At 33.7% G+C, this 13979-nt stretch overlaps 1 protein-coding gene across 1 annotated transcript; it reads left to right on the forward strand.

The window, feature by feature from the left end:
• The first annotated feature begins 268 nt into the window (after nt 1-268).
• LOC114266145 (ras-related protein RABA1f) lies at nt 269-5793 on the forward strand. The gene is made up of 2 exons (XM_028207032.2): nt 269-736; nt 4964-5793. Exons 1-2 carry the CDS (start codon nt 516-518, stop codon nt 5394-5396), a joined length of 654 nt encoding a protein of 217 aa, XP_028062833.2. The 5' UTR covers nt 269-515; the 3' UTR covers nt 5397-5793.
• The last annotated feature ends 8186 nt before the right edge of the window (nt 5794-13979 follow it).

Consider the following 13979-nt stretch of genomic DNA (forward strand, 5'->3'; position numbering starts at 1 on the left):
TAAGGGTTTAAAACAGAATCATTAAATAGTTTAAAAGTAATTTAATCTTACAATAATTAAGTTTTGTACTTTTAATTAGTATTGTAATATGGCAAATGCTAAAGGTGGTGGTTAGAGCGCTGGTTAATATTGAGATTAAGAGTATTGAAAATAGATTAAAAAATATATATATTAATTTTTGTAAAAGAATATTAAATTTAATAAAAAGCATTTATTAGCAAAATTCTTATAAAATCATTTTTAAAAATTGTTGCATAGAATAGAACTCGGACTCCGGCCAAGACAGCAGTTTAATTCTCACATTTATTACACACACGCATAAATTATGTTGAGAGAGACATCAGAGAGGCTTTCAGCTTTGAATTCCTCTCCCTCTCTCCTCTCTCCTCTCTCTCTCTCTCTCTCTCTCTCTCTCTCTTCTTCATCACTCCTCTTGCTTATATAACAGCAAATCTACACACACCCACACACACACAAAAAAAAACTCAAATCTCACATTTTCATCTGCAAATTAAATGGGGGCGTATAGAGCAGATGACGATTACGATTATTTGTTCAAGGTAGTACTAATCGGCGACTCAGGAGTCGGCAAATCTAACCTCCTCTCCAGATTCACCAGAAACGAGTTCAGCCTCGAGTCCAAGTCCACCATCGGCGTCGAATTCGCCACTCGCAGCATTCACGTCGACGACAAGGTCGTCAAGGCCCAGATTTGGGACACCGCTGGCCAAGAAAGGTTCGGATCTATACCCCGCCTTCTCTCTCTCTCTCTCTCTCTCTCTCTCGATCGATATATATATATATATATATATGATGTTGTGTCTATTGATTCTGTAATGCGACACTATTGCTCTGTTTCAGTCATTGATGAGTTGTATATGTTCGCAATGTGAAATTGTTTTGTGTTTTTTTAATTGTTTTAATTTATTTATTTTTTAATGTGTTGCTCTGCACTATCAGATCTGGATTGTGCTTTCGGTCCTTTGTTTGGTTGCTGAGAAAACCTAGAAAAAAGTTTAAGACATTTTTTTCTTTCTTTCTGTGCGTTATGTTCGTACATTGTGTTTGGTTTAGTGGAAGTGAAGTTCACTTTGTTGCACCAGGCTTACTTGAGTGAATACCATGTAATGTAGTAGATAGAATCCTTAGATTCTTGCGTCTTTTCTTCTGTAACATGTTCTTAACAAGATGATTAGGTAAGTAGAAACTCTTACAATACCTAGATTGTCATGAGTTGGATTCTTTCTGAAAACTTATCCAATTTAAATCATTGGCTTTGTTTGTTTCCTACATTTTAGTAATTATCCTTTGTGTTTTATGTATGTTAAGTATTGATGCAAGACAAAATTATGCTAATATTTATGCTTTTTGTCCCAACCCAAACCTGCCCCTATGGGTTTAGCGTCGCAACCAGCTAGTAATCCTTAGATTATCAAAGGCCTCTTATATGATGTTCAGAAAATATTTAATATTGAGCATAACTTTACAAAGTTATTACTCACGGATAACTGGTAGCTCCAAACTATGAAGCACGGACATGGACACGGACACGGATACGGACACGGGACACGGCAATTTCCAAAAAATGGGGGCACGGACACGGCAGGGGACACGGCGATTTTTTATTTATTTATATATATATATATATATATTTTTATGTGTTATGTAGATTCGTATTACATTCATTCTAAATCAAAATTAACAAACACTAATATAGTACCATTAATTCAATAAATATAAGAGAGGCAAAAGATTCAACATCCAACATCCAACATCCAACAATAAATATAAGGGAAAAACATCCAACAATATTCTTCACAAAAACACTAAATAAGAGACAAAGAAGAAGAAAAAAAAGAAAAAGAAAAAAAGAAGTAGGCCTTTCATATATATAAAACAGAATTTAAACATATAATTAAAAAAAACAGCCTCATCTAAATAAAGAGTTTAAATAAAAAAAATAGAATTTAAATACAGTTTTATATATATACATATATATAAACATATAATTAAAAAAAAAAAGTTCTTACATATATATATATATATAAACATATAAACAAATAAAAATAAAAATAAAAAAGAGTCTTACATATAATATATATCAAAAAAAAAAAAAAGAGGCTTATTAATATATATCAAAATAAAAATAAATAAAAAAAGAGTATCGAAATAAAAAAAAATAAATAAAAAAAAAAAAAAGTATGTTACATATAATAACATATATAAACGAAAAAAAAAAATAAATAAATAAAAATAAAACTCAATCTCATCTCAGTCGAAAGCTGAGAGAGAGAGAGAGAGAAAGAGAAGGAGACAGAGGCGAAAGAGAGAGAGCGAGAGACGGGCTTACCTTCGAAGACGACTGGATCGACTGAAGCAGGGACAGAGGGCTGCGATCGATCGACGTCAGAGGGCTGCGATCGACATCGGAGGGCTGCGATCGACGTCGGAGGACTGCGATTGAGAGACAGAGCTTCGATCAACTTCAGAGGGCTTCGACTGAGAGAGAGGGCTTCGACTGAGAGAGAGAAGGTTGATTTTTCCTCCTTTACTCAGTTTCGATTAGGGCTTCTTTTTTTTTTTTTTTTTACTTTATAAATATTATACTTTGACCCCAAATAAATATAAAAAATTCAAAAAACGAGCCCCGTCGTGTCCCATGGCGTGTCCAGAAATGGACACGCGTTCCCCTCCGTGTCCCTGCCGTGTCCCCTTCTAAAAAAATCATTAAATTAAAGGGACACGCCATCTGGCGTGTCCCGTACGTGTCCACGGCGTGTCCCCCGTGTCCCCGGCGTGTCCCCGTGTCCCCGGCGTGTCCGCGTGTCGGACACTGCTACGGCATTAATTTTGGAGTGTCCATGCTTCATAGGCTCCAAATAGACGACAAAGTGGGCCATTCACTTAACCTGAGGCGCATGACTTACATAACATGGTAGATTCATACATTGAAACACACGCTCGGATTGTACGTAACTTATTTCATTTTTTCTTAGTGCGTTTGTAGCCTTTAGCCTCATTATGGATTCTTAATCTTGGCCTAGGAATGCTTAGGATGAAATGAAGATGCAAAAATATACTTGCAAACATTTTTCAAAACTTGTTGAAAACAGGGTTCATGCTTGAGCGTGGCTTTCCTCGCTCAAGCGGACATGCAAAATGTGAGGGTCCGCTCGAGCGCAACTTTCTTTGCTCGAGCGGTCTGCAAACTTTGAAAAAAGCACCGGTTGCTTGTTTTTCACGCTTGATCCCCACTCGAGCGTGAGATTTAGACCCTCGCTCGAGCGTGTTGCAAAACGCAAAAACTTCTAAGGGCTTGCATTTTACGCTCGAGCGTACTTCAGATCACTCGAGCGGAAGTGCACGCACTCAGAGTGGTTGCTCGAGCGTAAATTCCTACGCTCGAGCGTAGATGCAAATTCTGAAATTTCCAGATTTGTCTCCAAGTTGCAAATCATGAATTCAACACCTCAAAACTCATCATCTTGGGCCAAAATTCTAGAAAACATTTAGAAACTCACAAAACATCATGCTTTGAAGATCGTTTCATGAAATCAAGGCCCAAAAGCATACAAATTGTTCAAAAATTCAACTTAAACTTTATGAATGTTTCATGAACATAACATGCATGAGTTCCCTTAAACTCAAATTTCTCAAAACGTGATCAAATGCTACAAAACATCATGAAACTTGATGATTTCCCGAAATTAAGGTAAATTCAAGACATGCATGAGGGAATTCTTGGAAATTCAACTCAAAATGTGAGAAAATATGCATGCATGCATGGTATGGTTTAACGCTCTTCATTTCTAACCCAATTCCCACATAAATTCATTTAATTCACTAGAAGTCTTGTAAGATCTAACCCAATTACACAACTAAGAGTTTGATTCCATACCTAGAGACTTGAATTCACAAAGGTTGAAGTTGAAACTCTCAAATCCTCTTCAAATGTCAACAATTCCTAGCAAATCCTTTGTTTGAGCTCAATTTCTCCCTACTCTCCCTCTCTCACGTTTTCTTACTTGAATAGGCTCAAAATGTATTGAATTGAAGGAAAAGAGATGAGTGGGGGCTCAATTGGTGCCTTACATAGGCTTGGATAAAGTGTAATTAATTGAGGTTAAATAAGTGGGTATTAATTTAATCTAATTTAATCATTCCAAATCGAATTTTATTTAAACCTACCATAAGGTTCTAAAAATTCCAAATAACACATAAATTAAATCAATTCTATGATCGGATGCCGATAGAACCTTCGATTCGCAAAATATAACAGAATTTCAAACAGATATTCCTACAATGAACAGATAAAAACACAAATAACGAAATACACATGCAATTAATCCAAAATTTGATCTTAATAACTTATTAGGCACATGAAATCATAGATTAACGTTAATCATGGGTCAGGGTCGTTACACTTTTACACTCTGCAGTTTGCTGGGATGTTAAGCACATTAGGTTTATAAATAAATGACTAATTTGTGATATAACTATGAGTCGGACCAATTAAATTACTACTTGTTAAAAACTATATCAGTCAAAATATTTTCACTTTTCTTGGATGGTTGATTACTGAGGAAATTTGAAACATCAAAACTGCTGTACCAACATCAAGTATTGTGATATTATTGATCATAGGGTATCTTGCAGCGTTCATTTAGTCTGACCCTACTGTAGTTTCTTCAAATTTTGTTTGTTTTCTATGTAATTTGCGTATTTAGATAAGCAAAGAAAGAGACGGTTAATTCTTAGTGCGCTTCAAGTTTCAATCGCATGCTATTAGATCCTTATTCTCTGTGGTGTGCAAGCTAATTGTCTCATACATATCTTGTATTAGGGTAGCTCAGTTCTATTGCCTGTATCCCATAGTGTTGCTTACTTGATTGTGATTACAAATAACTTTGACAAAACTGTGTTCCCTTAAGAATCTCATCTTATGGCATATTCCTTGTTGAAGGTACCGCGCAATCACAAGTGCATACTATCGAGGAGCTGTAGGTGCATTGCTTGTCTATGATGTCACTCGGCACGTAACATTTGAGAATGTAGAGAGATGGTTAAAGGAGCTCCGGGGTCACACAGATTCAAACATTGTGATCATGCTTGTTGGTAACAAGGCAGATTTGCGTCATTTGCGGGCTGTTTCCACTGAGGATGCCAAGGCATTTGCCGAAAGAGAAAGCACTTTTTTCATGGAGACCTCTGCTCTAGAGTCCATGAATGTGGAAAATGCCTTCACAGAAGTTCTTACTCAAATACATCATGTTGTCAGCAGGAAGGCCCTGGAAGTTGGGGATGACCCAGCGGCTTTGCCCAAGGGACAAACCATTAATGTTGGTGGCAAGGATGATGTATCCGCTGTGAAAAAAGTTGGATGCTGCTCAGCATAGTCTAAAAGAAAGAAAAATTAGCGATATTTTCTCATCTTTCTCAAAGGAGTTCTGAAATTCTAAATGGTTGCGAAACAAGTTTGAATATGTCAATGCTAGAAGCATGGAGCGTTGAGAGGGTTAACTTTCAATTTTATGGCACGTTGTGGCTCGACACTCTGTACTTCACCAGCTTAAGCCCCAAGGCTCGGGATCCAAGTAATTTTCTTTGCATTCTCCGACTTCTCCTTATTTCAATCTTTTTGCTTTCCTCAGTGTACTCTTGTAGTTCTTAGCTACCCATAGAATAGTTCATGTTTGATTGCGCAGGATTGAGTATGTCAATGTATTAAGATTTCTGACTTTTTTTTGGTGTACTTGATTGATGATTGAGTAGTTGTTCTTTTTTTTGGTGGTCCATGGAAATGGTGATTAAATTGTGCATTATGCTACTGGAATTGTGTTCCCTTGGATATGCTTGCCAGAGGCAACCTTCTTCATGCAGCTTGGGTTATAGATATGTGAGCATTGTGCTATTTTTTAATAATTATTTGAATTTAAGTTATTAACAAAATCTAATACTAAAATGAGTTTGGGTTTTCTAACAAATGTTTGAATTAAAAAAAGAAAAAAGAAAAAAAAAGAAGCATCTATACACTTTTGTTATCTTTTATTATTGTTTTAGCTAATTATGTGATTAAATAATATTGAAATAAAAATTAAAGTGAAAATTACACAGGTTAAGTTGGGCTGGGCTGCTATTCCTCATCCTATTCAGCTCCGTGGGCCAAATATTTGTAAGCCCTAAAAATATGAAGTTGGGCTGGGTGAGAGGAAAGGGCCTATTTCGAACTATATCTATATCTCATCTCATTTTCAAACGTAATAATTAGTAAATCATTTACAATCAAGTTGTAATGTCAAATATTGTCGGAGTAATTATTACACGATGCTAAATGTTTTGGTCATACAGTTTAAAACGTATGGATAGACGTGTGTGAAAATATATCAAAAGTCATAGGCTCTTTTGGAAATTAGGGTAGTTTTAATTTATTTTGGGTTATATTGTTTTTCATATTTTTTACATATTTAAAAAAAAAAAAAAAAAAAAATCAACTTTTAACTATATTTTCAAAACGACTCATAATAAGAGCTTGGTTATACAATTTTTGAAGGGAATGGATAAGTGGCGAATTCATTGTTTTGGCATGAAATGGTGAATTTTAGACGAATTCTTCACGATTTTATAATTTTTTTTAAAAATTGATTCATTATTTACTGGGTTCATATGAATCCAATTTTAAAGCTATCTTTGGCATGTAAGTTGGAAGTTATTTTAGTCATAAAAAAATAAAATAAACTAAAAAGTTAATAAGATAAAATGTCACATTGAAATTATAATTATTTTATTTTTTTCTCATAAAAGTAAAAAAAGTCAAAAAGTCCATCACAAACAAGACTTTTTAACTCAAGTTAAAATAATTAAAAATCAATCAACTTTCCAAACGAAAGCTAAGTATTTAAATTTGAGTCTAACTCAAATTTATCATTTTTGATAAATTTTTTTATTTTCTTTGAGTAAAAAGATTAAGATAGTATAAAATGTTCTCCAATTACAGGTCTTTCGTAATTATCTGTCTTTAATTTGTTGGAAAAATTGGTTTATTATGACTTATTTTGGGCAGACTTTGAGGCCAAAATTGAGTAGGCCCCAAACGTCTTTTGGGATGGGTCCGAAGAGGGCGTGTTTCTTGCCGCGTGACAAGTCACACGGTAAAGACGGAACGTCAGAACCATTTATGAGTGAATGGGAAGTTGACGTCGTTTTCGAGTCTAACATTAATTTTTTAGATAAAATTTATTTGAATTTTTTCAATAAAAATTATTGTGGGAATTTAATTTAATTCTAAATTCAAATTTTGGGTTCCTAAGTGGTTTCCTAAAGTTTGTAATTGTGGGAATTTAATTTAATTATAAATTCAAATTTTGGATTCCTAAGTGATTTCCTAAAGTTTGCACCTCTTCCTTTATTTATTAAACTATTTCAATAGTTTAATATATATATATTCAAATAGTTTAATATATATATATATATTTTAAATAGTTTAAATAATAAAGGTCCAAACTATTCCTATGTTTGTCTCCAACGGCACTTTTCAAATAGTTTGAATATTTGTTAGTTTGAATATTTGTTTGCAATGGATACATTTTTCAAAACAAAAGGTTTGAAAATTTGTTCCAAACAAACGATCAGAAGAATTGTTTGAATTAAAAAGTGCATCTGTTCATTCAATTTGTTATACCTGTTCGGACTATTCCAACTGTCACTTTGTTGCCTATAAATAGAGATTATATTCCAGCAATCTTTACACTTAGAGACATTCGGAAATCAGTCATGTTATTGTCTCATTGCTGCCCATTTTTGCTCTAGTGCATTTATTCTTCATATTTAGTTTTAGAATAAATTAAAGAGAGTATAGATCACAGGTTTGGTTCGCCGAACAAATTTGTTTGAAGTGCTTCTACAAATTTGTGAAGATCATTGTATCCTGGGAGATAGACGCCACTCAACCGTAAGCACCGTAGCGGGGCGAATCTGCCTTAAGGATAGAGTGTCACACACTTGACTTGGTCTTTGAATTTTCTTTTATTCGGTTCTACAAAATAAAAGCTGTAAGTTTTATTTTCTATTGTTTGGCTTTGTTTTTATTTATTTCATTTACACAGAAGATTGTTCCAACAATCTTAAGTACGATACTGGTGTCATTAACAATTCATAATATATTTTTGTGGAATTTTTTCAGAAATTAATTTTGGGTTTTAGAAATTATTTTCTGAGTTTTCATTACTTAACATTCTGTTTTAGTATTTTAATTATTGAAGTGTTACAAAAATTAATTTTCTGTGTGGAATTAATTTGGTTGAATAAACTTTTATTTTATTTCCAAATTAATTGAAAAATAAAAGTTATATTCTTATTTCTTTTATTTTACGGAATTTAATTTCCTGAGTGGAATTAATTTGGTTGAATAAAATTTTATTTTATTTCCAAATTAATTGAAAAATAAAAGTTACATTCTTGTTTCTTTTATTTTTTACAGAAATTAATTCTGTGAATTCGGTTTAATTTTTTGTGTAGTGTAAATTCTAATTATAATTTTGTTTTATAAATTAGAATTGATGGCTACTGAAACTAATGCCCAAACAAGTACAACTGTGGTGGCTGCAATGACGCCAACCCCTTCTCCTGTTGTAACAGTACCGGTAAATCACGGTGAAAAGCTAGAGAAATTTTCAGGAACTGACTTTAAAAGATGGCAACAGAAAATGTTGTTCTATCTTACAACTCTGAACCTGGCTTGTTTCCTCCGTAAAGATGCTCCTATCTTGAAAGAGGATGAAACCGATCGGCAAGTGGTTGCTGCGGTTGATGCCTGGAAACATACCGATTTTCTTTGTCGGAACTACATCTTGAACGGACTTGACAACACATTATACAATGTTTACAGTCCTATCAAGATAGCAAAGGAACTTTGGGAGTCTTTGGAGAAAAAGTACAAAACGGAAGATGTCGGCTCAAAGAAATTTGTGGTTGGCAGATTCCTGGATTTTGTAATGGTTGATTCAAAAACTGTGATCATCCAAGCTCAAGATTTCCAACTCATTCTACATGATATTCACGCAGAAGGCATGACTCTCAGTGAACCCTTCCAAGTTGCAGCCTTAATTGAAAAATTACCAAAAGGCTGGAAGGAATTCAAGAACTGCCTCAAACACAAGCATAAAGAAATTTCTATACACGAATTAATTGTGCGTTTGAGGATTGAGGAGGACAATCGCAATTCTGAAAAGTGGGCTGGTAAGCATCCTATGGATTCTAAGGCAAATGTGGTGGAACATGCTTCAAAAACTAAGAAACAAAAGTCTTCTGGAAAAAGTTCATCACAAGGCTCTAAAGGGGGGAAAATAAAAAGTACAAGTTTAATGGTAAATGTTACATCTGTGACAAAGAGGGATATCGGGCCAAAGATTGTCGTAGCAAAGGCAAAAGCAAAAGAAGAACAAGTAAGAATCCTGCTCAAGCCCACATGACTGAAATGGACAATATTTCCAATAGTATAGATGACATCAATCTTTCTGCAGTTGTTTCTGAGGCAAATCTTGTCGGAAATCCTAAAGAATGGTGGATGGACACTGGTGCTACTCGCCATATTTGTACCGACAAAAAGATGTTCACATCTTATTCTTCAGTGGACAATGGTGAGCAACTTTTTATGGGCAACTCCTTAACTTCCAAAGTTAAAGGACAAGGGAAGATTGAACTTAATATGACATCTGGAAAGGAACTCACTCTCAACAATGTACTGCATGTACCGGATATTCGCAAGAATCTTGTTTCCGGATCTCTGTTGAGTAAGAATGGGCTTAGGCTAGTATTTAAGAGTGATAAATTTGTACTTACTAAGAATGGGATGTATGTAGGAAAATGTTACATGTCTGATGGCCTTTTCAAGTTAAATGTAATGACCGTTGCACCTTCAGTTATTAATAATAATACATCTTCTTCTTACTTGCTTGAGTCTTTAAATTTATGGTATGGTAGACTAAGACATGTTAATTATGGATCTTTGCGTAGATTAATTAATATGAAATGTTTACCTAAATTTGACATTGATTCAAATCATAAATGTGAAATTTGCGTTGAGGCAAAATTATCCAAAACTCCTTTTCATTCAATTGAAAGAAGTACGAAACCACTTGAATTAATTCATAGTGACATTTGTGATTTTAAATCAATTCAAATCAGAGGTGGGAAAAAGTATGTTATCACTTTTATAGATGACTATACTAGATATAGTTATGTTTATTTATTTCGAACCAAGGATGAAGCTTTGGAAACTTTCATTCAATATAAGAATGAAGTTGAAAATCCACTTGGTAAGAAAATCAAGAAACTTAGAAGTGATAGGGGTGGTGAATATGAATCACCTTTTGGTGAATTTTGTAAAGAATATGGAATAATTCATCAAACTACTGCTCCTTACTTACCTCAGCAAAAAGAAATTGCTGAAAGGAAAAATAGGACTTTAAAAGAAATGATGAATGTCATGTTAATCAGTTCTGGATTACCTCAGAACTTGTGGGGGGAAGCAATACTTTCTGCTAATTATATACTTAATAAAGTATCCCGAAAGAAAGTGAATCAAACACCTTATGAATTGTGGCATGGAAGAGTACCATCCTACAAATACTTAAAAGTGTGGGGGTATTTAGCTAAAGTGGCTATTCCTAGTCCTAAAAAGACTAAGATAGGTCCTCAGACCATTGATTGCATTTTCATTGGTTATGCTAAGAATAGTAGTGCATATCGGTTTTTGATTCATAAATCAGAACATACCGAAATGCATGTAAATGCTATTATTGAGTCTCAGAATGCATCATTCTTTGAACATGTATTTTCAAATAAGACTGGACAAGAGAGTAGTAATAATAAAAGATCTCATAATGCTATTACTAGTCAGGATTAAGAACATGATTAAGAGCAAGAGTTAGATCAAAATGAGATGGAGGAACTTAGGCGTAGTAAATGTACTAGAACCTTAAAATCTTTTGGTCTAGATTTTCTAACATATTTGTTAGAAAATGAGCCTTTAACTTTTAAAGAGGCTATGTCCAGTCCTGAAGCTCCTTTATGGAAAGAAGCTGTCAACAGTGAAATTGAATCCATCTTGCAAAATCACACTTGGGAATTAGTGGACTTGCCACCAGGTTGTAAACCTCTTGGGTACAAGTGGATTTTCAAAAGGAAAATGAAAGCAGATGGATCAATTGACAAATACAAAGCAAGACTTGTGGTCAAAGGTTTTAGACAAAAAGAAGGTCTTGATTACTTTGACACATGCTCACTGGTTACTAGAATAACATCCATTAGAATGCTAATTGCCATTGCATCTCTATACAATTTAGAAATTCATCAAATGGATGTGAAAATCGCTTTCTTAAATGGTGAGTTAAATGAAGAAATTTACATGAAACAACCAGAAGGGTTTTCTGTTCCAGGGAAAGAAAAGAAAGTGTGTAAATTGGTTGAATCATTATATGGTTTAAAACAAGCGCCAAAGCAATGGCATGAGAAATTTAACAAGGTAATGATGTCAAATGGATTTAAAATTAATGACTGTGACAAATGTGTTTATATTAAAAATACAGACAAAGGTTATGTCATTGTATGTCTTTATGTAGATGATATGCTCATTATAAGTAGTAATAATGACATGATTAAAACTACCAAAAAAAAGTTGAATAAACATTTTGATATGAAAGACATGAGTATTGCTGATGTAATTCTTGGTATGAAAATTACCAAAACGTCAGAAGGATATGCTTTGTCACAATCTCATTACATTGGGAAAATACTTGACAAATTCAGCAAAGATGATGATCATTTTGCTAGAACACCTGTAGATGTTAATTTGTATCTTTCTAAGAATGTACAGGAAAGCATTTTTCAATTAGAGTATGCCCAAATTATTGGAAGCTTAATGTACTTGATGAACTGCACTCGCCCAGATATAGCTTATGCAGTAAGTAAATTAAGTAGATATACGAGTAATCCGGGAGTAGAACACTGGAAAGCAATTATAAGGGTTCTAAGATATCTCCGATTTACTCATAACATTGGGCTTTATTATACTAGATATCCAGCAGTACTTGAAGGATACTGTGATGCAAATTGGATATCGGATACTAGAGACTCAAAGTCCACCAGTGGGTATGTCTTTACTCTTGGTGGAGCGGCTGTATCTTGAAAATCTTGGGGGATTTGATCATAGCCCCCTCACTATCTAATTTCTCTTTCAAAAGGACAAGAATTATATAAGTACTTTCAAAACCCCCTGATATTTTAAAACTTGTTTCTTTTACTATATTACCCTCATATCTATCAGCTCTCCTATTAAGACATTTTCACTATGTATTTCAGAGTAAAATTTTACTGTATGAAAGTAAAATTTTACTTTGAATGAGAGTAAATTTTTACACTCTGAAACTAAAAGTAAAATTTTACTCTGTATGAAAGTAAAATTTTACTCTGAATGAGAGTAAAATTTTATACTCTGAAACTAAAAGTAAAATTTTAATCTGTATGAAAGTAAAATTTTACTCTGAATGAGAGTAAAATTCTACACTCTGAAACTAAAAGTAAAATTTTACTCTGTATAAAAGTAAAATTTTACTCTGAATGAGAGTAAAATTTTACACTCTGAAACTAAAAGTAAAATTTTACTCTGTATGAAAGTAAAATTTTACTCTGAATGAGAGTAAAATTCTACACTCTGAAACTAAAACTAAAATTTTACTCTGAAAAATAAGTAAATTGTAAGACTCTGAAGCTAAAAGTAAAATTTTACTCTGTATAAAAATAAAATTTTAATCTGGTTCTGTCAAATGAAAAAAACAGAGCAATAGAACCAGAGTAAAATTTTACTCTGGTTCTATCAAATGAAATTTGATGTTTACTCTGAAAAATCGATGGAACTTTGAGCTTTGAGCTTTGAATCAGGCCTATAATCCTTGAATCAATCGATGTTTACTTTGAAAAATATTGAATCATGCCTATAATCCTTGAATCAGGCCTATAACCTGAAAATTTTAGAGAAATCTCAATTTTTCATACCCCGGTTCTTTAGATTTTTTAGATTTTACAGATTTTTCAGATTTTTAAAACTTTGAGATTTCAAAAATCTATATATTCGAATTCAAATCTCAAAACACACAAACACACACATATATATAGATATATATATATATATATATTACAGATCGGAATATGTAGATATATATATTCGAATTTAAATCTCAAAACACATATATTCAAATTCAAATCTCAAAACACACAAACACACACATATATATAGATATATATATATATATATCTATATCTCAGGAGATTAGAGATCAGAATCGTTCATGGTGCACAAATTTGAGTTGAAACCCTATATCGAAAGAGGGAAGAGAAGCTTACGGAGGCTCTGGAGGATGATGAAGTCATGGAGAGGTAACGGTCGAGGACGGAGTCGATGGAGGGGTTGCCGAAGGTGAAGGTGTTGCCGGCGTTGGAGAAGGTGATGACGGCGACTTCGGTGCCGCACAAGTTGCAGAGCTCGCCGGTCTTCTTGAAGAGGCCATCTGTGGAAAGGAAGAGAGTGGGGAAGAGAGTGGGTATAATAGTCATATAAAATATTTAAATAATAAATTTGTCCTTTATGCAAGACTTTATAATTATGAGGGGGTTTAGAAAGTATAATTTTTTTCTTAGTCCTTTTAACAATGAAAGGAAGGTAAAGGGGGTTTATAGCCAAATTTCTCAAAAATCTTCCAAACAGACTTGCATTGCTAGGTCTACTATGGAATCAGAATTCATAGCCTTAGACAAAGCAGGGGAAGAGGTAGAATGGCTTCGCCACTTCCTTGAAGATATTCGAATATGGCCAAAACCAGTGCTTGCTATATGCATACATTGCGATAGTCAATCAGCAATAGGTAGAGCATAGAGTCATATGTATAACGGTAAGTCTAGACACATTCGTTGTCGACATAATACCG

The sequence above is a fragment of the Camellia sinensis genome, chromosome 8 (genome assembly GCF_055761805.1).
Source record: "Camellia sinensis isolate YWXY chromosome 8, ASM5576180v1, whole genome shotgun sequence".
In the NCBI taxonomy this organism is placed as follows: Eukaryota; Viridiplantae; Streptophyta; class Magnoliopsida; order Ericales; family Theaceae; genus Camellia; species Camellia sinensis.

What these genes read in the sequence shown, in the direction of transcription:
- LOC114266145 (XM_028207032.2), top strand. Translation starts at nt 516, where the DNA reads ATGGGGGCGTATAGAGCAGATGACGATTACGATTATTTGTTCAAGGTA. An exon ending in GACACCGCTGGCCAAGAAAG is followed by an intron (nt 737 to 4,963) that starts GTTCGGATCTAT and finishes TCCTTGTTGAAG; the next exon opens with GTACCGCGCAATCACAAGTG.